This window comes from Sinohyriopsis cumingii, chromosome 4 (genome assembly GCF_028554795.1).
Source record: "Sinohyriopsis cumingii isolate HCF-2022 chromosome 4, ASM2855479v2, whole genome shotgun sequence".
Classification (NCBI taxonomy): domain Eukaryota; kingdom Metazoa; phylum Mollusca; class Bivalvia; order Unionida; family Unionidae; genus Sinohyriopsis; species Sinohyriopsis cumingii.
This window is the reverse complement of record NC_142964.1, coordinates 110,475,467-110,498,866: the sequence shown is the minus strand read 5'-3', so window position 1 is coordinate 110,498,866 and position 23,400 is coordinate 110,475,467. Positions and strand designations below refer to the sequence as shown.

Below are 23,400 nucleotides of genomic sequence, written 5' to 3'. Positions count from 1 at the left end.
CAGGGTCAAGTCTTAGTTTGCTCCAAAGTAAAATTGACTAAATTTTTCACACTGAATTGTTATAATTTAAAAAAACTTGAAACCTTCATTATACCATTTATAATTGCTTTATAATGATTTTTAAATTTGGATAGTTGTTGTAGTTGTTGTGGGTTTAATGCCATTTTTCAGCACACAATAGACTATACATGGTGACCAGTATAACTGGCAGTGGAAGAACCCTAGCTAAGTAGCATGCACTCTACAGTTTTTAAAATTTTGTGTTGTGACTTGGATATCCTCACATGCTAAGGCACCCTTGGTATGTACCTGCATGGATTGTGATGGCGTCCCATCACATTGCTTTTAAATTAGCTGTATTTGATAGATGCAGGTCTGGTGTTTGTTCAGTAATACTTACCCAGTCATAATACACATGCACCCTCCAGACTCCCTGCAGTTACATCCATTTAGAGAGCTTGCCTTCCACTCCAATAGTAACTGAAGAATTCATGGGACTTAGTGCCAATGCCTGTATCAAGGGGGGGATCACTCTGTTTAGCTGCCACTTCAGTGGGCAGGTAACTTTAGCTTTTCAGCAGAAAATTTTAAGCCTGGGCAGGTGTATTTGCAAGGTCATAGTAAATCTCCTTAAGTATGATGATTGGATAATTATTACTGAAGAAATATATTTTACTGGAAAAATTGTTTTTAATAGTTTATACCAACATCAGCTGTATTCTAGTAATGCTTTGGACACATGTTTGGACAGCTTTGCACTCCTGTATATGAGGCTGGATCACTAAGACTAGCATACAATATTTTTGTATAGGAAACAAGAGTGTGATCAAACACCACTTTATATATGAACTGTACAACTGAGGTTGAAATAAAACAATTATGCTATATGTGAAATATTATATATTTAATGGACTTTAATGTGATGTTTTGCATTTTCCCTTGTATTAGTTTTCACATACAGTATTTCATAGAGTCAGTGTCATGATCCAGTTATGGTATTATATGTAATACTGCAGAAGATGTGCATTAACAAATTTCAAATTAGCAAAGCCGAAACCCAAATACATATAACAACTCACTATTCTATAGATAAAAAAATTTAAAAATGTAAAGAATCAAATTAATAAATATATTCAACATAAAGACTTCAATCTGCTCAATACAATAGACATAATAATTGACCTTGTTAATCCAATTCCTAATTAGCATGTTAATTCATCATTCAGAATTTTATGATCTACATGTGAGAGAGTGTGTGTGAGATCTGGATTTTTAATGTAGATTCACCAATTTTTCAGTCCGACATTTATATCTGACTAAATAAATTGTCGACATTGCCATTCAACCTCAGATAGTTACGGTTGAGTGACATGAGTTCTTGTTGTATACCATATAAAACGACCATAACATCAACCTCGCCATGCTCAAAAACACCATCTTCCAGATCCCCTACCAGCATCTAATGCTAAACCACCATCTGTATTGACAACCTTGTTTGATAGGGTTCTCTGTATGTGTGTGTTTGTGTGTATTTTTGACAATATTAGTCATATCGCTACAATGTCTGCGGCGTGGTGGCTTATAGCAATGTCTAGCACTGGGGCATCATGCAGCAGATATCTAGCATGATGTCCCACCCAGTCACATTATCCTGACACCAGGCCGACCAGTTCTGACACTAACTCTTAATGCTGAGCGGCAAGCAAGGCAGCTGTTAGTATCATTTTTATTAGTTTTTGGTATGACTTGGCTGTAGTTCGAACCTGCAACCTCACATATCTGAGGTGGATGCTCTAACCACTAGGCCACCAGAGCAGTACATGTGAGAGAGCCACTATTCTTTGTGTTGCCCTTTTGGTTATCTGCTTCAGTCTTTCTTATCCTTTGTTCCTTCCTTTCTTTCATTTCCACCTCTTCCTCCTTTCACCTTCCTTCCTTCTTCCTTCTATTTTTTCCTACTTCCTCCATTCCTTCATCCTTCATTTTACTTCTTCCTACTTCATCCTTTCCATCCTCCTTCCTTCCATTCTTGACTTCTCCTTGCTCCTTCTTTTGCAATTGTGCGGCGTTGCATGCACCCTGGAAGCTTCTGAAAGAATACAAGGGATATAATTTCTTGCATCCCTACCTTATCGTTTAGGAATTCATCTCACAGACCTTCCATCAGATTAATGGGCCACCAACCTTACAAGGTCATATGTACAACCACAAATCTCCAGTTACATAAGTCATACATGCCTTGCATTAATATGAACAAATAATATTACTTCTGTGAATATGGTAACACTCATACACCATCTAAATATTGATATATTGGTAAACTACAACATAGTTTTTGAAGTAATCATACTGCATGCATCATAAGAATTAAGACATATATATCTAACTCAGGATCTAACTTCATATAACCATCAAACTACACTTATTACATTCTAATAAAATCCACATCCTACCACAAGCATTCTAATAAATACAAATATATGTCATGACTCAATTAACATAATTACAGTAATTGAAGGTAACACAATCTAATTTATTCAAGTTAAGTACAAAAAGCTTTTAAATCCAATTCAAATTCCCCTTTATGAGATAAGTTACAATAAATCTTGGAATGGCCTTTCGATTTCACTTATCCACACAATTTCACTTTCTTTGGGCACAGTGATCTGTGTCAGACTCACACATCTGTACTATTCCAGAATTCTCATCACACTGAAATCTTAGTGAAGTTTTCATATACAAATTATACCTGTTCCAGCTTAAATTTTAGACCATGTCCCCATTCTGTCTGAGCCCTCAAGTTGACTATATTTTACTGGTTTGCTGTCACAGTTTGAATTTATCTCAGTGTCAACCATCCTTAACATGGTGGGGGTATTAGAAGCCGACTATGCCCATGGCAATAATCAAAGCTAATCAAAGGATTATATCTCAGTGTCAACCATCCCACCCCTGGAGGCAGCTTTAACATGGGGGGGGTATTAGAAGCTTTATATCTCAGTGTCAACTGCACACTCTTGGAGGCTTTAACATGGGGGGGGGGTATTAGAAGCTGATTATGCCCATGACAATACACGAAGGTAGTAAAATGTTAAGGTAGAACATCCTGTTCACAGGTATATGTAAACTAAAAATTCTGCCATGAATAGAGTTCAATTTCAGTCAATCACTGGACACTTTAAAAAGTTGCTTGATATTCGAATGCCCATCTACATTGTTCTTACTCTTGTTAACTGGTATTGCAGACAATTGTACTATATGTAATGGAGAAGTGCGGTATCCAGTTCATTCCATTTAAGCAATGGAGTGAGGCAGGAATGTATTTTTTGCCTTATTATATAATATATACACATGGGGATACATTTGACACCAAATGTGTTATTTCATTACAGTTATTTTAGTTTTACTGTTGATATGTCATTGATAAGTCCTTCTATCACAGGGTTAGAGATATAATTAGACATGTGAACAATACACATATAAGCATGATATCATTTATAATACACAAAAATCAGTATGCATCATATTTCAGTCAACTTCTTTCAGATTACCTCCCCCTGTACATCTTATTACTGCACAGTGTATTGTACTCCTTTGTGAACAATCTTTAATGGATATATGAACAAATGCAATATGGTTGCAATAATAGTATTCATTTTCTATTATTGTAATAACCTTCCATGATAGAACATGCCTCTACCATTCTTGTAAACTATAATATATTCAGTTTTGAAGAAATAATCAGAAAGTCTGTGTTCTCAATGATGACAAGAATATCTAATAGTAAGAATTGTATCTTGAAATCCTTGTGGAACTATGACATTCACTTAAATTACAGATAGAAAGAACCAATTAGTCTAAGACTTTTAATGTCTTACATATTTTTATTCTTAACAATCTGTAGTTGTATATTTGTACCTAAGTTACCCATGCTCTTTTATGTTTAAAATACTTTCATATGTTATATTTTAATTTAGTTATATCGACTAGGGAGTCTGAAATAAATCTTATCTTTTGATAGTTTTGTGAAAAATATCAGTTTTATTGGTACTTTGATTAAAGTACCTTATTTGTTCTACATGACAAGTAATCACCCATTGATGGTCACAGGTGCTGTATGTTATCTGGTTTCAACCACCTGAAGTACCGTATCTCCCCATGAACTACACTCTCAATATCATTGACCACTGTACAGAAAATTGCAACTTGTTAAAGAAGTTTAATTAATATAAATTCAAATGTCAGCGGCCAAATGGAGATACCTTTTTTGCATTTTTTTCAATAAAGTTTTTGGTCTTAATTCTTTCACAGGCAAAGACTGGAAGTGGGACAACCAAGATGGTGTACCTGGTGCAAAAGGGGTTGTAATCAGAGTTTTGGAGGATGGCCAAGTTATAGTACGTGGAATCAATGTATAAAACTGAAGTTACCTGTCCAATATTTGAACATCAAATGGAAACAACACGAAGAGCATGATATTAACATCTGAAGTTTCTTGTCTAACTTTCGAAAGTGAAATTTAAATTAACACCTATTTTAAATGGATGCTCATTTGCCCGATTATTACATAGGGGTAAATTTCCCTTGCTAATACATTAGATACATTCTTTTCATTTCAAGTGGACAACAGTGTTGTCATGCACAGCTTTGGTGCATAGTGTGGTTTCTTTTTGGAGATCAGTCTTATCATAAGAGCTCCACAGATTAGTATGGCATCATTTTTTTTTCTGAACAGTCTTATAATAGGAGATTTACAAAATAATGGGACCTCTCTTAAGGGGTTCCTGAGATGGATACCACTGTTCATGGTTCAAGCCCATTTTTTTAATTTGAACATATTTGTTCTGACTGATACAATTGGAGCCATTTTATTTTATTGTATATTAGGTTTTTGGTGCACAAGATCAGATATGCACCTTCAGCATGGTAATGTACACAAATCATGTTATACAGTACTCCCTCATTATAATCATGTTATACAGTACTCCCTCATTATAATGCCTTCCATTAGCACTATATAGAGTGTGCCACATTATAGTGAAATCACCTTATAATCAAGTAAATGTTACTTAGATTTTACTACCACTTCACTAAATGGGATCCATTACCACACTAATTCCCTATTACAGGAACCAATTTATAATGAAGGGCTTATAGTGAGTGAATTCTCTATGATTCTGAATCATCTGTGTTGAACAAGCACTGACATATTTAGAAGCCTTGTATGAAACAACATCACTTTATGAATCTAAGTATTCTGTTCACAACCTGCCTATGGCTCGTGCAATGGACACCCATTTGTGGTTAATATTGTGACCCTACAGCTGTTAACGGAGCAACAAAATTACAGTCCATGTGAAGCCACCTTAGAATTAAATAAATGACACTATGATTTTACTATGACTTAATTAAATGGGATCCATTACCATACTTGCCGTATCACAGGAACCATGTTTTAATGAAAGACTTAATAGAGAGTAAATGCTGCAATTAACAGTCAGAAGCTTTTACTCTGAAAGTTAAACAGGCCAACAAGTTAAGTAATCACTGAGTTAACCTTAATCAAGACACAAACTTTGCTTATATGTGCATTTTTTATAAGTGATTGTCATATACAGTAGTCCCCCTCTTGAATGGCCTCCCTGGCCAGCAGCCACCCGCTACTTACGGCCAGAATCCCTTGGCAATGACGAGTTTTGTATTCAAAAGTACCCCTAAAGAATGGCCACCCCTCTAATGCAACCAGCGGCCAGCATATTAGTACAAAAATGTAAAATGTTCCCCTCACGTGCAGCCACTTTTTTTCTTCAAATGTATCCAGAACCAATAATAACAGGAAGAACCTTTTAATAATTAATGTTACTTTTAAACGAAAATATTAAATGAAGATATTAAGTGTTTTGAAGTAAGTGGCTTTCTTACTACATACATTACATATCCTTACAAAATATTTAGTCCCCCTCTGGAAAGGCCACCCATCTTATAAGGCCACTTTCCCGGTACAGAAGGGGTGGCCACATAAGAGGGGCACCACTTTAAATGGGATTTTTTTCATAAAGCTTTGATGTAAAGGCATATAAACCTAAGTTGAAGATGACTTAAGCAGCCATCCTTAGGATGTATTGACCTGTCCTGAACAACTAGCTTGAGGAAGTATTAACCAGTCGATGACAGTCACCTTTAGAAAGTATTAACCTACTGTAAGCAGCCAACTTTAGGAACCATTAATCTATTCTTGGCAGTCAATCAGATTGCTGGAAATCATAGTGAGAAAAGATAAATTTAATTATATCAGTATGACCTCAGATTACAAATTGTTGCTTATTAGAGGTGTATTTCTTCAACACTGATCTGCTAGAGCATTATGCGACAGCATTTCAGGGTCTTTGTTGTTTGCAGCTAGATTTTACACATAAGCAAATATATACTAGGTTTGAGTGTATTTCAGGTACAAAAGCCCTGGGGTTTGGTTTTGTGGGTTTTAATGACATTTATCAGTAAACTTCAGGCTTTAAATGATGATCAGTGTATTTGGTGAAGGATGAACCAGGAATGACCCAGAGATGAACTGACCAAGCGATGGGTAGCTTCTGACAAGCTTTCTCACATACCCACATTGGTTGGGCCAAGACTCAAACTTTCATGGACAGAGGTGAAGTGAATGATCTGTAAAGGCAAGTGCCACTCAGGCACTGTTGGCCCTGTAAAGGCAAGTGCCACTCAGCCAACCACGGCCCTGTAAAGGGGCAAGTGCCACTCAGGCACCCATGGCCCTGTAAAGGCAAGTGCCACTCAGCCACCCATGGCCCTATAAAGGGGCAAGTGCCACTCAGCCACCCATGGCCCTATAAAGGAGCAAGTGCCACTCAGCCACCCATGGCCCTATAAAGGGGCAAGTGCCACTCAGCCACCCATGGCCCTGTAAAGCCCTGGAGACCAATATTTTAAATATTTTGTGTTGGACATGAAAATCTGTCTCAAATATACATTTGTCCACCCTTTAGAGAAATTAGGGAAGATCTTTCTTGAGATAAAAATAGTAGTTTGATATGCAGAGAAGTATTACTTATTTAGGTGAATTACTTGCTCAATTTAAAAATTGTTCTTTAAATATAACATTTTGAACATCCATGTAACTCTTTTTGCATACTTAAATAAAAACTTATTATTATAGGTCAGGTGGCCAGATAAGTCCAAAAACGTCTACAGATATGGAGCAGATGGCTGCTTTGACTTGGAAATAAGGTTTGTATTTTTTTAAACTATCTCAAGATACACAGTCGTACATATGGAAAGCTTAGATTTTTTTTTGTACCAATGATAAATGTTTGCTAATGAATCTTGTACCAATGATAAATCTTCCCTTATGATTTTTGTACCGATAATATATCATCCCTTATGAATTTTGTACCAATGATAAATCTTCCCTAATGAATTTTGTACTGGTGTTAAATCTTTCTTTATGTGTTTTGTATCATTGATAAGTCTTCCCATATGATTTCTGTACCAATGATAAGTCTTCTATTATGAATTTTGTACCATTGGTAAGTCTTCCCTTATGAATTCTGAGATAGAAAAAAGGTGTTCTTTTTTTTAGTGCTTTTCATGATGTTGGACAAAAGTGCCAAGAGATATGCATGGAAATGTTGGACTTTTAGGAAAATGGTTTTGGTGCATGAGACCATACCAGTAGAATCTTTCTCAAGAGACCACACCTTCTGTCAATGGCCAGTATGAAATGGTCTCTGAGTTTAAAGTTCTATGGTTTCTCGATAGAGGTTATTACATTATTAGTAAAAAGGACTTGTGATTCTATTGTCACAAACTAAGTAAGAGAAAAAGCAAAATTAAACAAGTTTTGTAAAACTTAACAAAAAATATAATTATCAAAGTTATAAATGAAAATGTAAGAGGAACCTACAGTATTATGATGTGAATCCAAACAAATCTTCACAAAAGTCTATGAAAGTCCTAAATGAATGAATGAAAATGAATGAAAAGTTTCTCATAAATTTCAAAGCCAGAAATGTACTAGTCCTCCAAGAACCATGATGTTATCAAGATGGTGCTGTCCAGAATTCCTTAAAATAATTCATAACAGTTCTAAAATAGTCCAAATAATGAGCACTTTCTATTTCCACTGAACAGTCCAAACAAATGTTTTCCCTCTCTAAGAGTATCTAAGTACAAAATAAAAGACATCTGCAAATTAACTACAGGAATGCAAAAAATGTGAATGATTCCAAAATCGGAATGAAATTGATTACTCAGTTCTCTCTTTATATACACTGTCTATTGCAAGTTTGCAATGACCCCATATATCAGAATACACTTCTCATTTTGCATCGAGTTGGCCTATTCATGTCGCCTAGCACAACCAATGGGAAGGTACCGAATTATTCTAGAAACATTGAAACCCCATCAGCCACTAAGAAATTAAGCCATGAGTGCCATTTAAGTGTTATTATTAAGATTGTTATTAATAATTGTCAACACATACAGAAGCATCTATTTATAGATTCTATGCAATACTAAACTCTTACGATACTTGGGTTATGTATGCAAAATTTAACTAAAGATATTCAGTAGAATTTACAGCCATAAATAAAAATGATATTTTTTTTTAGATAAAATCATGTACCAGGAGTTACAAAAAATATAGATATATGTAAGTATATGTTCCTAAAGGATAGTTGGTCTCCCTTGACTATATTTGTAGCACGCAGTTAAGTTTTGTTTTCATCAAGTTCTTGAAATTGATTATTGTTTTTTCAGAGATTTAACAGGATTAGAATGGTGATAACATTTGAATCTTTAGATTTCCAAGCCTCAGGATATATTTCTTTCCATGCTTATGCCTCATTTTAATGGTGTTGCAAATTTTAGTAACCAGTTATACATGTGACATTATACAGGTAAGATTACATAGGTAACATTATATAGGTAACATCACACAGGTAACATTATGCAGATAACATTATACAGGCAGCATTATGCAGGTAACATTATACAGATAACATTATTGTAAAACACCCCCTCTCTTTGTAAAGGGTGAGGGTTGATTGGCAGATTGTACCTTCTTTCAAGGTGTTCGCTTTATTTGGCTCTCGTTTCTAGGAGAAGATCGCCCTCGGTGTTATTGCCTGGATCGAGTAAACTTATAGGTAGAATAAACAGAGGTGTAAGCAGATATATAGAACAGAATGACCCGAGCCCCCGTACATAGAAAATCAAAATTTAATCAATTACATAAGCAATGGTGATAACACAATACATTAGGAAGATACACTTCTTTTTGGAATAAACCTTTCCCCGAATTTCAAACCACAAATATATTTACAAAAATGGCTGATCTGTTTTACTGATAGAATTAGTTCATTATATGATCGAGTGAACAATCGAAGTCATTACCTTGTACAATTGCATAACTTGCTCATCTCTGGTTCACTCCAATTTCACTGTAGCTGTTCTTTGTCCTTTTGCCTTTTTCCTTTCTTTTTCTCTCCCTGCCTCCCTACTGTCTCGCCTCCTTTCAGCCTCAGATTTTTTGTGGGTAGGTGGATATGTAAGCATGTAGATACACATGTGCTTTTATCTGAGGATACTTCTGGGAATACGTCTGAAGAGCTATTTTCCCCTTTTAAAATAAACAGAGAAGCAACCTGAATTTTCTGTCGGTTATTCAACTGGGAATAGAACATTACTCCCCTCTTGTTATCAGATCTTACTATCGGTAGTGAAACAGATACCAAAGCCTATTTAATTGGGCCAAGCATGGCAGACCAAAACAAACCTAGTTTCATAAGATTAATGTACTTCCTAATGGCTAATTCATCACTTTACATTAACACATGAGGCTTAGAAGTTCCACTCTTGTCTCAGTTACACAAGTGAATGAATGAAATTCACTACCTGGCTTTACGTTATGTTCAACAAAAATACACACATTCAAGTCTTTAGCATACATGAAATTATCTAAGATCGGTGAATTCGCACGACTTCTCATAACTCATATTAACTAAAGTAATACATGAAATTCTTAGAACCAAATTCCTATAAAAACAAGATGACAGATTCAAACAATTTGACAACCTTATATAAAGAAGATTATTGTATGAATTCATATATATATAACACATTTATACTTATATCAATAGAATTGATCTACGAATTTAAACAAATAAATTCATGCACATATCAAATAATTCAAGCAAAATATTATATTGGTATCAATGAATCTCATGAATTTGATGCAAATACCCTTTGTGCTAAGCGTTTCTCACTTCTACCACCAAAATTGTGTCCATCGACCTTCCAGACATCCGGTCCCTTGGACAAATGTTTTATGAGAGAATTTCTTCCAGATTGCCTCTTGGAGTCCCCTGTCACTTTACTCTTGTAGCAAAGCTTAGACTAATTAGATTTTTCAATGGGGGGAATATTTACAGCTTGGAAATTTCATGTGGGAAACACACCCATTATTTAGCGTAACCAAACAGGATGAAATATATTTACCGCCTTTTCCTCTAGGTGCCAACATTGGGCTCAACTTGACCTTCCAGGTTTTCGACTAACGGTTTCTGGAAATTTTCAATTTTGACAGTTCCACTATGAAATCGAAGTTAGCCATATCCTAATAGTCCATCTCATGGTTAAGTAAATGAATGCTTAATTTAAAAATCTCTACCACTACTGACCAGACATTTGGAATCACTGCAGTATAGCGATTTAACAAGTGCCTGTCTCCATAAATCTAAGTAATGTCTTCATATGTTTTTTTTTCTCCTCTTTCTTTCCCTCTCTCACTTTTTAGATTTTAGTCAGGTCTGTGTTCTCAGCTTAGATGTTTATGTTCTTTGTTATGCATTAAAATGCCATATTTGTATTTGTTTATTCCTTTGATTATATTTATGATCACTTTTTATAATTTGAGTAATTGTTATCTTCTTCCAGTAACCCATTTGAAGCCAGTTCTACTGGGAGAATGACACAGGCTGCAGATATCACATCATCCTTTGGTCGACAAGAGACTAACAACATCACCTCCTCATTGGGAGGTGGGGTATCAGCAGCTGGGAGTAATGCCACTGCAAACATGAATCAGTTTTTTGGCAAAAACATTAAGAAAAATAAAAATGCTAAATAGAAAGAGGGACTTGAGATGTAATAAAATCTGAGTATTGAACATTTGCAGTTTACTTATAGCAAAGAAATTGGTAGATCATGTCACTAAAAGCATGACATAAAAGTGGTTAATTTTAAAATGATGGATATTTATGATATTTTTAAGGTACATGTGAGACCTTGCAAGATATTCCATAAGATTTTAGTAATTTTGTGTGATGCATTCATCTTCCATGTGAAAAAATTCTTATTTGTAAACAAGTTAGACATTGCATGGTGTTTGCAGTATATAATGAACCAGTTAATCATTAATTTGTCTTATATACATTAATTGAGCTTTATTGATGTTTCAGCTTGTTATGCAAATGCTATTAAAGGGTAATAGTAATAATGATAATAATAATAACTATACTGATTGACTGTTGAGCCAAAGGCTAATCTCACACCGGTTTGAGCTGTCTCAAAATGTGCAGTGTACAGATGATATACATTAAATATGTACATATTAGAATTGGACTTAGATTATGTAACTACTAATACTTTCCATACAAATGTACACAAAACAACAGAACATAATTGTTAAACAGTTTACATTATCATACTAGATACCATAAGAAATCTCCTAATAAAATCTGTTGTACATAATGATAGCCAATACGTTTGACTATAAAATGAAAAGAAAGTGAATATTGGATATATTACATCTCACTGGTGAAAAACTCAAAAGAATTTCCTCTAGTAAAGCCACTAGTGAAAATACTGAGTTTTTCCAGCACATGATGAAATATATCCATTCGATGGAAACATATCCTTTATGTCTTTGCTAACATTAAAAAAGTAATCATAGATAATATTCAGGCGCTGTATTTTTGCAATGTTTATGAGTTGTTCCCCTTGATATTAGAGGACTAATTTGCATAATAAAACAAATCAAGAGCTGAGATAATGCAGTCCCCAGGTTGAAATTAGATTAAAAAACAGGCTTTAACAAGTCATCAGTGAGTCTACATTTCATGTCAATATATATATATATATATTATACTGATATGGTAGCTTCTTATGATATTGCAGGTTCTTCGGTATCATGGTATTCTAGGTTTTCGGTAATTTTCTGAATAGTGCCACCTATCGTGTGCTTATCTTACATACATTGGATAACCATAAGTTACAAGTTCTGCATCACCAGTTTTATTTCATCAAAATGTTGGAACTGCTGGCGTGTACACTATTTTAAAAAAGCGCCCATGAATTTCACTTTTTCAAAACATGGCCATATCCCATGTTCTCAAATAAAATCTCTGTCGTCTTAAAATCGTTATCACTGTAATGAATCAGCTAAACAGTTTGTCATCTGATAATGTTCAATGATTATATGCAAGAGTCAGATCACATGATTTCCATATTTTTCAAGAAGCAAGAGATCAAATCTATAGTAGCAAATAAGAGTCAAAATATGAAGGATGTTAATGTTGTTTTCTGCTGACTTATGCAATTTAAGTACCAAAAAAAAAACAATAGAACCCATTTCTCATTCTGTGAATTTATGTATCAAATAAAAACAATAGAACCCCTTTCTCATTCTGTGAATTTAAGTACTAAAGAAACAATACAAGGGGCCATCCATTTAGTATGTCCGCAAAAATCTAGCAAAGCTTGACCCCTACTCCCCTCCCTGTACACATGCATACTTTGTTACACTCCCCCACCTGCGTACATATGCTTGATGCACCCCCATCTCAGATTCTATAGAACGGCCTATATTCAGTCCATGCAGAAACGATCAAGGATTAATAACATTAACATGTTTAATAAAACAGATAGTCCACTGATGTTGAAATAAGCTGCGTAACTTTAAAAAGTTTGTCTAGTGTCTGCTAAAATTCAAAAGCTGACTAAACAGGTTACGTATTAGACAAATTATTATCGCGGTTTCACACACACCATTTCCTATGCGTACATACATTATCAGTAGACCCCCCCCCCATAGGCAAGCGTATGCATTTGGGTTACCCCCCTCTATGCGTATGTACAAAATGGACAGACCCAAACACCTTTCTCATTCTGTGAATTTGAATACCAAAGAAATAATAATTTTCCCAGAATCTGGAAATGGAATATTGGATTCATTATCTGGGTACATTCTGAGATACTATGTAAATTTCATTAATTGATAAATTCATAATATTTGGTCATTTCTATTTCCATACTGCTTTATTTATAAAGAAAATTGCCTTATCAAAACAGGAACTGTATTTTATGGATCTTTTTATCATTCATGGAAAACTCATAGAATCATCAATGCATAAGTATTGTGCTATTTAAAAATGTATTTCCTTCTCAATGGTCTTTCTTTTTATTTCTTAGTTAATGTTATAAAATTTTGGTCTTAAAGCTTTGTACAATAATTGTATAAAAGGGGCATAATTCAACATTGTTCTGTAATGGAACATCTATTCCAGGAAACATATTGCAGTCACCATTTGTGGACTGTCAGACACTTCTAAAGGGTTCTAATTCTAAGATTATTTATTAATAAGCCTTGTTGATTGATAAATTGAAAATAATTAAGAAATTATACATATTTTTAGAAATTTGTATTGTATTGCCATGTCACAAATCAAGAAAGATCTTAAATGAGATTTTGGAAACATTGTGTGTTGAATTTTTTGTTACTATATTCTTTTAACATTATTGCATCTACTTTCTATGTAAGTACCAATCAAGCAATGTGTATATGATGATAGTATGAGGATTAAATGTGGAAAAGGATTAAAAGGATTGTGTTCATTTTTTCCTAAAAAAAACCACAGAAATGACATTCTGCTGCAAATCTCTTCAAGTAGAAAGTCTGCCATATGGAGCAAAATCAACATGTGTACTCAACTAGCTCCTTAGTTTGGTGGAGTTTTTAGTGAATTAGTAATAACTGATATCCAGTTAAACTAACCTCAGATTAAATCTAGTGGTTCTGTTGTTTTTATAGTTCTAATTTTAATTGAGTAGTAATGTTGAGTGATATTTTGAGGCAAGAAAGGGCATTTGGCAGTTCTAAAGTTGCAACCAAAAGGAGCTTAAATGCACTGTGTAACAGGGTTCCTGTACCCTGCTGATTTTTAAGGAGGTGATAAAATACAACTGGAATTTGAACTTAGTAAAAATATCCTGGAAACCTTGACAATTACTTTTTATCATTAATGTACAGGAATTTGTTATTTAAAAGCTAAACTAAGAAGTTTGTTAGAGAACATACACTATTTTTCCACTGCTCCTAAAATAAGTAACAGAAAAGAGCAAAAAGCAACAAGCTTAGTAATACTGAACAAATAATTTATTTTCCTAGAATACTAAGTGAAAATGTAAAAAAGGAACTTAAGGTATTTCCAAATAAATCCTCAATAATCGTAGAATTACAGACACAAGTCATAATAATTAAAATTCTGAATAAACTTTAGTGGAAATCGAAATTAAGTCCAATGCTGAAAGTGGTGATGTGCCTGTGATGGCTTGTAAAGTGTTGATTTGATAACGGTCTCTTGTTAGGTCACAGGAGTACAATCTATGAATCAAATTCTGGTTCTGAAATTTCGCTGTAAATTCAAGTCTCTTTTCCAAGAATATAATCAGAGCACTTTATATATCCAGAGAATAAATAATTTGATTAATTCCAAATCAAATACTGTACACAACAATAACTTGATCCTGCTCAGATGTTAAAGCACAAATGAATAATTTTTCCCACAAAAATATTATATAGTCCTCAACTTGACCTCAGGTCAGAATTAGTATTTTCTATAAATAAAAAAAACAAACTATTACCTAGTGGAAATTAACCTTCTAGAAACTTCTCAATGTTTACAAAAATACAATGTTAGTTATAATTAGAAAGTCTGTAACTAAAATTACTAAAATTATAATATATAACCCAGACCGTATCATGTATGCCAGGGGAATTCAAATAACCTAAACTCAGACCCAAATAAACATGTTAACTTATATTAATAATGATAGTAATATTAAACCCATACATATTGAGAATAATTTAGCTATGTATTAGTTGTTTGGAGAATTTATAAAAAACAATAATTCAGGTCAAGAAGAAAATAAACTTGATTTTGGACAAGGTTAAATCCAACATACAATGTTACATTACAATAGCATGAAATGAAATAAAAAAAATGAAAATCAAAATAACTACCAAAGAATACCAATTATATATATATATATGTCATGTACATAATAGCTTGGTTTCCATACCCATTCTGTCATTATCAGTTTGTGTTGTGAAAGGTAATAATTCTCCAATATATGATATTAACTCATCTTCAGCGAATGGATAGTCTTTACAACAGTTTGGTAACTGTATGGGTACATCCAAAACATTGCATCATTCCTTGTCATCAAATTGTCTTGTATGATTATAATCTATTTTATAGTTGCCAGTTGTAGTTGCCCATGTTAGCTACCATTTGTAGTTGCCACTGTAGTTGTCAGTTTCAAGTTTCTAACAGGCATAAATTGGATCATCCAATGATCACAAAGGTTCATTCAATATAGATATATGTAACTTTGTTGGCCTTGTCATGTAAAAATTCAACATCATCTCTCAATTGGACCTCATCATCTAATTAATATGGTTAGAGTGTGCATATCTATGTGGTGACATACTAATACATCTTTTGATACTGAACGTATCATGAAAATCTGTCAGCAATTCCAACTACATTGCTAACCTTTAACCCTTTAAGCCCCGATCCCGTCTGTAGGCGTGATCCGGTTTCTGCATTCAATGGCCGATCCCGCCTGTAGTCGTGATTTTTTTACTGCATTCAATGGCCGATCCCGTCTCCAAGCGTGATGAATGTGTGTTAGATTCAACGTCTCTGATTGGTTAGAAATGGGTTTATTCCAAGAACTAACAACTATTAAACCAATCAGAAAAGATTTTACTTTCATTTGCGGAAATTTGAATTGTTCAGAAGCTAAGGGCTCCTGTTTTGAAAGCGGTTTAACTACACGTGTTCTGGTCATGAAAAATCGTAAATGATGGCGGACGTAAGAGTGATTTTTGATGAGAGCAAAAATGAGGAGTTTCTCGGGTTTGATCTTGAAAATACTGAGCAAGCTGAGGAAAGATATGTTCATTAGTTGGATATTTTGTGAGATTTCGATTCGGACATAGAAGTTTCTGAGATTGAATCGTCCGAAGATGAGGATGCTGACAGCGCTGATGATCGAGTTCTTGCGGATAAACGTTGCACATAATTTTGTAAATTCTGTATGATGCAACTTGTACCACTCCAACGGTAATTGTGTGTGCAGTTTCTTATCAATTATATTATATTATATTATATTATATTATATTATATTATATTATATTAATACAGGGCATCATAAATTTCTAAGGGCTTTAAATGTATTACAAAACAACTCTGAATCCTTTTTGACATATTAATTATTTAAGTCTCATGGGATTGTAGTTTTAAATGTTTCATTATATTTTGGACATACTGATAGTCATCTTGTGAAATATTGTGTCTAGCAGTGATCAAATACAGTCACCCCTGCTGACTATCTGCATAAATTCTTTGTTTTCTTCCTACTGTTTTTAAACGTAAAGTATTCTTCTCCAAAACCGTCAAATTGAATTTATGACTTGCTCCAAGTTTCACAAAACGTGCAGATGTCAGATCCTGTGATAAATGACTGAAAGTTTGATTGAGATTGATACTTGAACAAGCCTTCAATGTCTGAACACAAATGCGTATTGTTGTTTTCACGTGTTGCATGTGAGGGCTCTGACCGCATTCCTGTTTATGTATTTGTCTTTTAATTGGAAATTTTCACTGTTATTTCTAGCTTTTAGCATGAATTGTACCAATGCCTTCCAATTGTCTCTCATGATCTGGGTGTAGTCTTTGGTGATGGGGTGCAGATTTGACCAGTTTGTACCTTTTTCTTTCTGCTTTGTCTTTAGAGTTGACTGCATATTTTGTTAATCTTTAAAGTTTGCAAATTAGGCAGTAAGTGGTCTTGGCTTTGTACCATTCTCAAGGATGTCCAGTGTGTGTGTTTTGATTTCTTCTCACACAGCTTCCAGGTTTCGAGGACAGTAGGTTCATCAGATCCATAGAATGTTAGATTATTCCATCGGGACTGCGATTACAAATGGTCACAGCATTTTTCAAAGGTTTGAAAACTGTGCTGCAGCGTCTCATAGTCTTCATGCAGGCGTTCATATCTAAATAAATTGTCGATATTGCCATTCAGGCTCAAATAGTTATGGTTGAGCGACCTGAGTTCTTGCTGTATACCATATAAAACGACCATAACATCAACCTCGCCATGCTCAAAAACACGATTTCCTGGATCCCTACCAGCATCTAATGCTAAACCACCATTTAACAGTATTAGTCATATCTCTTTGATGTCTGCAGTGTCGCTGTTTATAGTGGTATCTAGCACTGGGGCACCGCTTAATGCTGAGCACCAAGCAAGGCAGCTGCGTGTACCATTTTTACAAGTTTCTGGTATAAATCGGCCAGGATTCGAACCCGTTATCTGTAAGTTCTTCGTTTCTGAGCATTGTGTCTGGGGCATGGGTTTGGCTTGATATGAAGAAATCCGACGGCTGACAATATTTTAATTGTGCAACTTACATTTCTCCCAGAAAGTTTCAAACCTTGTACTGTCACTATCCTCTTGTCCGGTTGCATGAAACAACCTACCCTACATCTCCACATTTCTGTAGAGATTCTCATTTTCAGTCATATTTGTAGAATTTTTCTCTGATGTGAAACTACATGTCTCGCACATACAGATGACATGTGGTGTCCCCTTCACCCCCCCACCCACGTAGAGGGTGTCAAATTCTTTGATAGCTTATGCTAACTCTGAACTTGGTTTAAAAATTAAAGGAACAACCAAAGCCAATTCTAAAAAACACATTGATAATGCAATGCAAAACAAATATTAGTAATCTCAACTGCACTATGAGAGACATCCACTAAATTGGCTTGCCATTGATGATCAACTCCAGCTACTTTCATTTGACTTCTGGAAAATTTTTGTCGAATTGATTTGCGTTGTCACGGAATTGTACAAACTTTTTTTGTTTATTAAATACATGTACTCGGGTTTCGTTTTTCCATGTACAACGATACCCGAGGGTGATTTATGTATATTGTGTTGTATTTTGAAATAATTAGTTCAGTTCATCCTATGCCGCATTTGTGAAGTGCTTTCGATGGGAAGAACCGAATGCCTTCAGGGCACAGACAATATCTGTGTATAAATACATCCCCGTAGGTAAAGCTCTTTACATTACGGATAGTCTTGTCAGTCAACAGTCTACTATAATGACTTGCATATCTTCAGCTGTAGAGGTAGGTAAGTTTATTCATTTCTTTTATATAAGATATAATTATTGTACTACCACGTTTACTTTTGTATGTTTGCTATTTAGCTTTGGTTTACACAATATAATGCACATATTTCTATTCTTGTTTGCGACTTAGCAAGGGGTTTATATTAGTAATATAAAGCTATGTTTTTAAGAAATGTTTAGTACAGTAGGATTCTTATCGAGCAGGGTTAGGTTTACTTCTGAACCTGTTGTTGTGTAATTATTGTACCAGATATGTAATCCATATAACCTACCGTGTATAACATCATTACGTTATTATGCCCGTGTCATGTATAGTACATGGTATTGGATATATTTTCAGCTGTTTGGAGTGTTCGAAGTGTTCCGAGTGTCCGGTGTATCCGGAGTGTGTAGAGCTGTCTGGGGTGTCCAGAGTATCTAGGGTGTCTAGAGGGTCTAGAGTGACCTTAGTGTTCAAAGTTATCAGTGATTGGGGTTGACGTGGTGCAAGCTGAAAAGCCAACCACAGCAATTAACCATAAAACCCATTGTATCTTTTGGGACTGTAAAGATAAGTTGTATATCTGTCCCTTTTTATCACCATAATTTCACTACCCGAGTGAATTCATTTTACTACACAAGTAAAATTCTACGTTGTTTACTACCTGAGTAAACTATATCCATTGTTTCATTGTCAAATCGTTCACCCCTTGTCTTTGCTAAATTAATTTATTTGAATTCCTTACTTGAGATGGTAAAATCAATCAGGCATTTTCATAGTGTCTTTATGTGAAATTAACTTAGGTCTATGGTGTACGGCGCACGTATAACCAGCACTGTCAACCTAGACTCGGCAACAGGACCTGGCACTCATTGGGTTGCATACGTGATGACACCTCGACAGCGTTTATTTTTCAATTCATATGGACTTGCACCAGCAGTTGTAGTTATTATTTCACAAAGGGCACTAACATACATTGTGGATAACAACTACTGCCTTATTCAACTCTGTCATTGTAGACTCTGCTTGATTTCCTATATGTGGTCATCTTCTTGTTGAAGCATTGCATGCACTAGTAGGAAGCAATGCTTCATCAAGCCCAATCCAGCAAAAACATATTGATTTTACATTAAAGTACTATAATATTATAGAACATGGTGCTGTGTGGATTTGAGCAACTTTGTAACCAAAGCAGATTTGACTGAGTTTACCAGTCGAGTTGCTGTTGATAGCCACCCAGGTGAACTTGTGAGTTTTCAAGCTCAAACTGGTAAATTGCAAATGTCTAACGTGGACATTAAATATATTGTTGTCAGACTGAAGGACGCTGTTGCAAAGAACCTAGCTGAAATCACTGAAAACGGGGCAATCAGAGACCCTGGTGTATCGGTTGCATTTATCAAGGAGTATGTTGATGATGCTGATGCTACAACAAAACAATACGTGGATGAACAAATCGCTAATGAGCCCGTAGCACCACGCTTAGTAACTTCATTTACATTATACAAAAGAATTTTGACCAGCAAAGAAGAGATTAAAACACATAGTGTAGCAAATGGCTGAATTATTTTTACTGTTACAGATGGTTTGGATAACATGTTAACAGCGTGAGTCAGGATTGTGTTTAGTTATCGTACCCAGTTTTTATAGTGGATGGAGTCAATCAAAAGTATTGATAAATAATGAGTCTAGTATATGAACAACAAAATATAATGAACCCAACAATGGTCTTCCAAAATCTTTCATATTGAAAACATCAATATCATTGCTAAAGATGAAATCCAGTTCTAACGACTCAACATTTATCTGTAAGGGTTCTTAGGCATCGGGTGTTTGTACAAGCGCTGCATGATACGCGCTCATTGCACACAGAATTTTAAATATCTTAGCAGATATACTAACTGTTGCAAGACAGTGTCATTACTTGTTTTGGTTCCCGATGAGGATTTTAGACTGATTATGTAAATCCTTGTATTCCAAACATGACTTGTGCAAGATTTTTTTTTTTTAAATTGTGAGTTAGTATGGGGCTATGACAATTGTTTACTTTGGTGGTGGTGGTGTGTGTATGAGAGAGAGAGAGAGAAATTTACACTAAAAGACATTCACAGACATTTGGGGGGGGGGGTCTAGAAAACGAAATCGAATCTGTGTTGTAATTCTATTATAAAGTCATAACAATTCATCCATGACAGTGCTTTCATGTTGGTGTTCTTGTATATAGTTGTTATGAGGTCATTTTTGTCTAGATTAACGAATTTCAGCTTCTGGCATTGACATCTGGAACAAAACAGAATTATATGAATTTTTGTGTTTGTAAGCTCAGATGCATGTCTTGAAATGTGGTACAGACACCTTACATGATAAACAGATTGTGCGGTAAAATACACAAATAAAAATCGTGAATGATGATACTTAAAGAAGGAAAGAAGCTAAATGATATACATGAAAATAATTTTATACATTGATGGACATGAAGGAAACCCATATGAGAATTTTCGCAAGCAGAAATCTTAACGTTCATGGGAAGATAATATATTAACTTCTTTTAGACTGTAGTTCGAATGTTGTGAGTGATGAAGCAAATTAACGCTTATTGCTTGTTTTCAGCATGTGATGTGGAATAGAGGCATATTTTTGGGACTATAAATTTCTTTCACTTTTTAAGTTGTTCTCTTACATGTATGTGAGAGGGATCTATACCTTTGTAAATATGATATAAACAAGTTTTGGTCCCAGCCGCGGATGTTGATGAGAAAGCTGTGACATCATCTATCATTGCATCAAATTAAATTATGAACATCAAATCACTTTTTATATACCAATGGAAAATTTATCTTGAATAATAGTAGCTCAAAATTCAGGTTTAAATTTGTACATAAAGATTTATGCTGTAAGAGTTAGAAAAGTATGTAATGATTTTGTCTCGATGCACTGACGTATCTAAATGTGTGTGAGAGAGAGAGAGAGAGAGAGATTCTTTAGCCGTGAGAAGAAAACAAGGTCTTTATATTTCACTCCTCTGTGCACAAAGGATCATTGATATTACACTTTACTTGGTGAAACAGCGGTAACACATTTACTAGGTTGGAGGTGGGGTTGTTGTTAGCAAGCACAGGGGCTCGTATCGTTGCTTACAATTTACCTGTCGTACATGTAGTTATTATATAGTACATGTATGACAGGTAAATTGTAAGCAACGATAGAGCCCCTTTGGTTGCAAGTCAGCAATAATGGTCCATAAAGGGAAATTACTCTTCACTTGGATTTTAATGTGGATATTAGGTGGAAGGGTCCAGATTCGTAAATTGTACCCCTGGCAAATTTCTTAACTTAAGGCTATGGTGTGACTCTTTCAGGCATTATTGTTTACTGTTTAAAGATATGGATATATTTGTGAACTAGGTGTTTCGAGCTTGTGTTGTTCTTGAAAATGATATCAGGCATGTACACCTTCCATAGCTACTCTGCAGTATGTTGATAGTGAAATACTAATAGTCGGCTAAGAAGAAGAGCTAACCTCCCATAACAGTAAACATATGGGTTTGGGGCAAGTAGAATATCTCAAAAACAGCTTGGATGACAACTATTTTCAATTGCATCAGCCTGTTTAGTACACATTGTTTTGCAGAACTGTCATCTAGGAAAAGGGCTTGTATTTGCACTGTGAGCATTACATGGTGTCAAAAATGACCTTCGGACATGAAAATTGCCGGTAGAAATTTGGGGTTGGGGTGCATAAACTTCTTCTGCCATGAACTGCCATTGACCTCTCTGGTCAAGTGGACAATATTATTATGCTTTGTTTTAATATAGGTATCTAAAAATATGGACCTTTTTAACCTCACCTGTGTATTTGATTTTATTTATGATTTTTTATACTAGGTTGCTGATTGTGGCATTACATTTGTACGTAAAAACAGGCCCTTGCCCCCTTAGCTCTGGCTGTGGACTTCATGTTCTTGTTATGGATGTGCACTTAATACACTTTTGACCACGACTCTGCGCCACGGTTGCTAAATAAGCATTCTGAATCTGGCGATTTACTATCCAACTTTGGATATTATCCCAATGCCGACCACAGGGGCTCGTATCGTTGCTTAAAATTGACCAGTCATATATGTATTATGTAGTTATTATATAGTACATATATGACAGGTCAATTTTAAGCAACGATACGAGCCCCTGTGACGCCGACCAATTCTGAGGTCATGTCTGTACGTTAACGGTGTTACGAAACACCCAAATCCACCCAAATCCATGCCCAAATCCACACCCAACTGCATGTGTCTGCCATCTAATTGCTAAATTGCAACGCTCCCCTCCCCTCCCCCGATTTTTAATAAACCTGTGATTTATTGATATGTAATGAGTCAAGTGATATTATAATTAAGATTAAAACATTTTGTTTTAATTTTTAAACAAATCTTTTTCCACAAACCTGTTTTTTTCCAAATAAAAAACAATCAACCTATATCTTACTTACCAAATTCGGTAAAGGTTTAAGATTAATGTGAGTTATTTGACTTTATGAATACGTTCTATTATAAAGGCATTAGGTATATGATCATAGACAAACGAAGACATACTTAAAAAGATACAAATACATATCATATACTGTCATATAGTTTTAAATTTATACTTCAGATATATAGTGTTAGCTTCGAAATATGTGGCACCATCGCAAAAAGGCAAGGATAGAAGCACATAGCAAGAATGTGAAGATAGGTAAAGTCGCAAGCGATACTGTGCAAAAACTACCAACTTTTTAGTTTGCATTTTACACAGGTCTGTTGGGTTAGATCGATTTAGACTGACGAGAACCTATAAATTGATATCAAATTTATCAAAATCGGTGGTTGTTTAAGATTGTTATGACTTATTTGGCTATATGGAAAACATTGGTATAGGC

At 34.8% G+C, this 23,400-nt stretch overlaps 1 protein-coding gene and 1 long non-coding RNA gene across 2 annotated transcripts in view; one reads left to right on the top strand and one right to left on the bottom strand.

Moving 5' to 3' along the window:
- Nucleotides 1–13,899, top strand: part of LOC149801875 (uncharacterized) — a 75,638-nt gene extending 61,739 nt beyond the window's left edge. The window contains exons 16-18 of the mRNA XM_089956262.1: nucleotides 4,312–4,397; nucleotides 7,175–7,245; nucleotides 10,954–13,899. Of these exons, the coding sequence (XP_089812388.1) occupies nucleotides 4,312–4,397; nucleotides 7,175–7,245; nucleotides 10,954–11,146 (350 nt within the window). The 3' untranslated portion in view covers nucleotides 11,147–13,899. The remainder of the gene's footprint in view (nucleotides 1–4,311; nucleotides 4,398–7,174; nucleotides 7,246–10,953) is intronic.
- LOC149801874 (uncharacterized) overlaps nucleotides 1,334–23,400 on the bottom strand; it is a 25,493-nt gene continuing 3,426 nt past the window's right edge. The window contains exons 2-3 of the long non-coding RNA XR_016420730.1: nucleotides 9,412–9,637; nucleotides 1,334–2,089 (exon numbers count right to left, since the gene is read on the bottom strand). This is a non-coding gene — a long non-coding RNA (uncharacterized LOC149801874). The remainder of the gene's footprint in view (nucleotides 2,090–9,411; nucleotides 9,638–23,400) is intronic.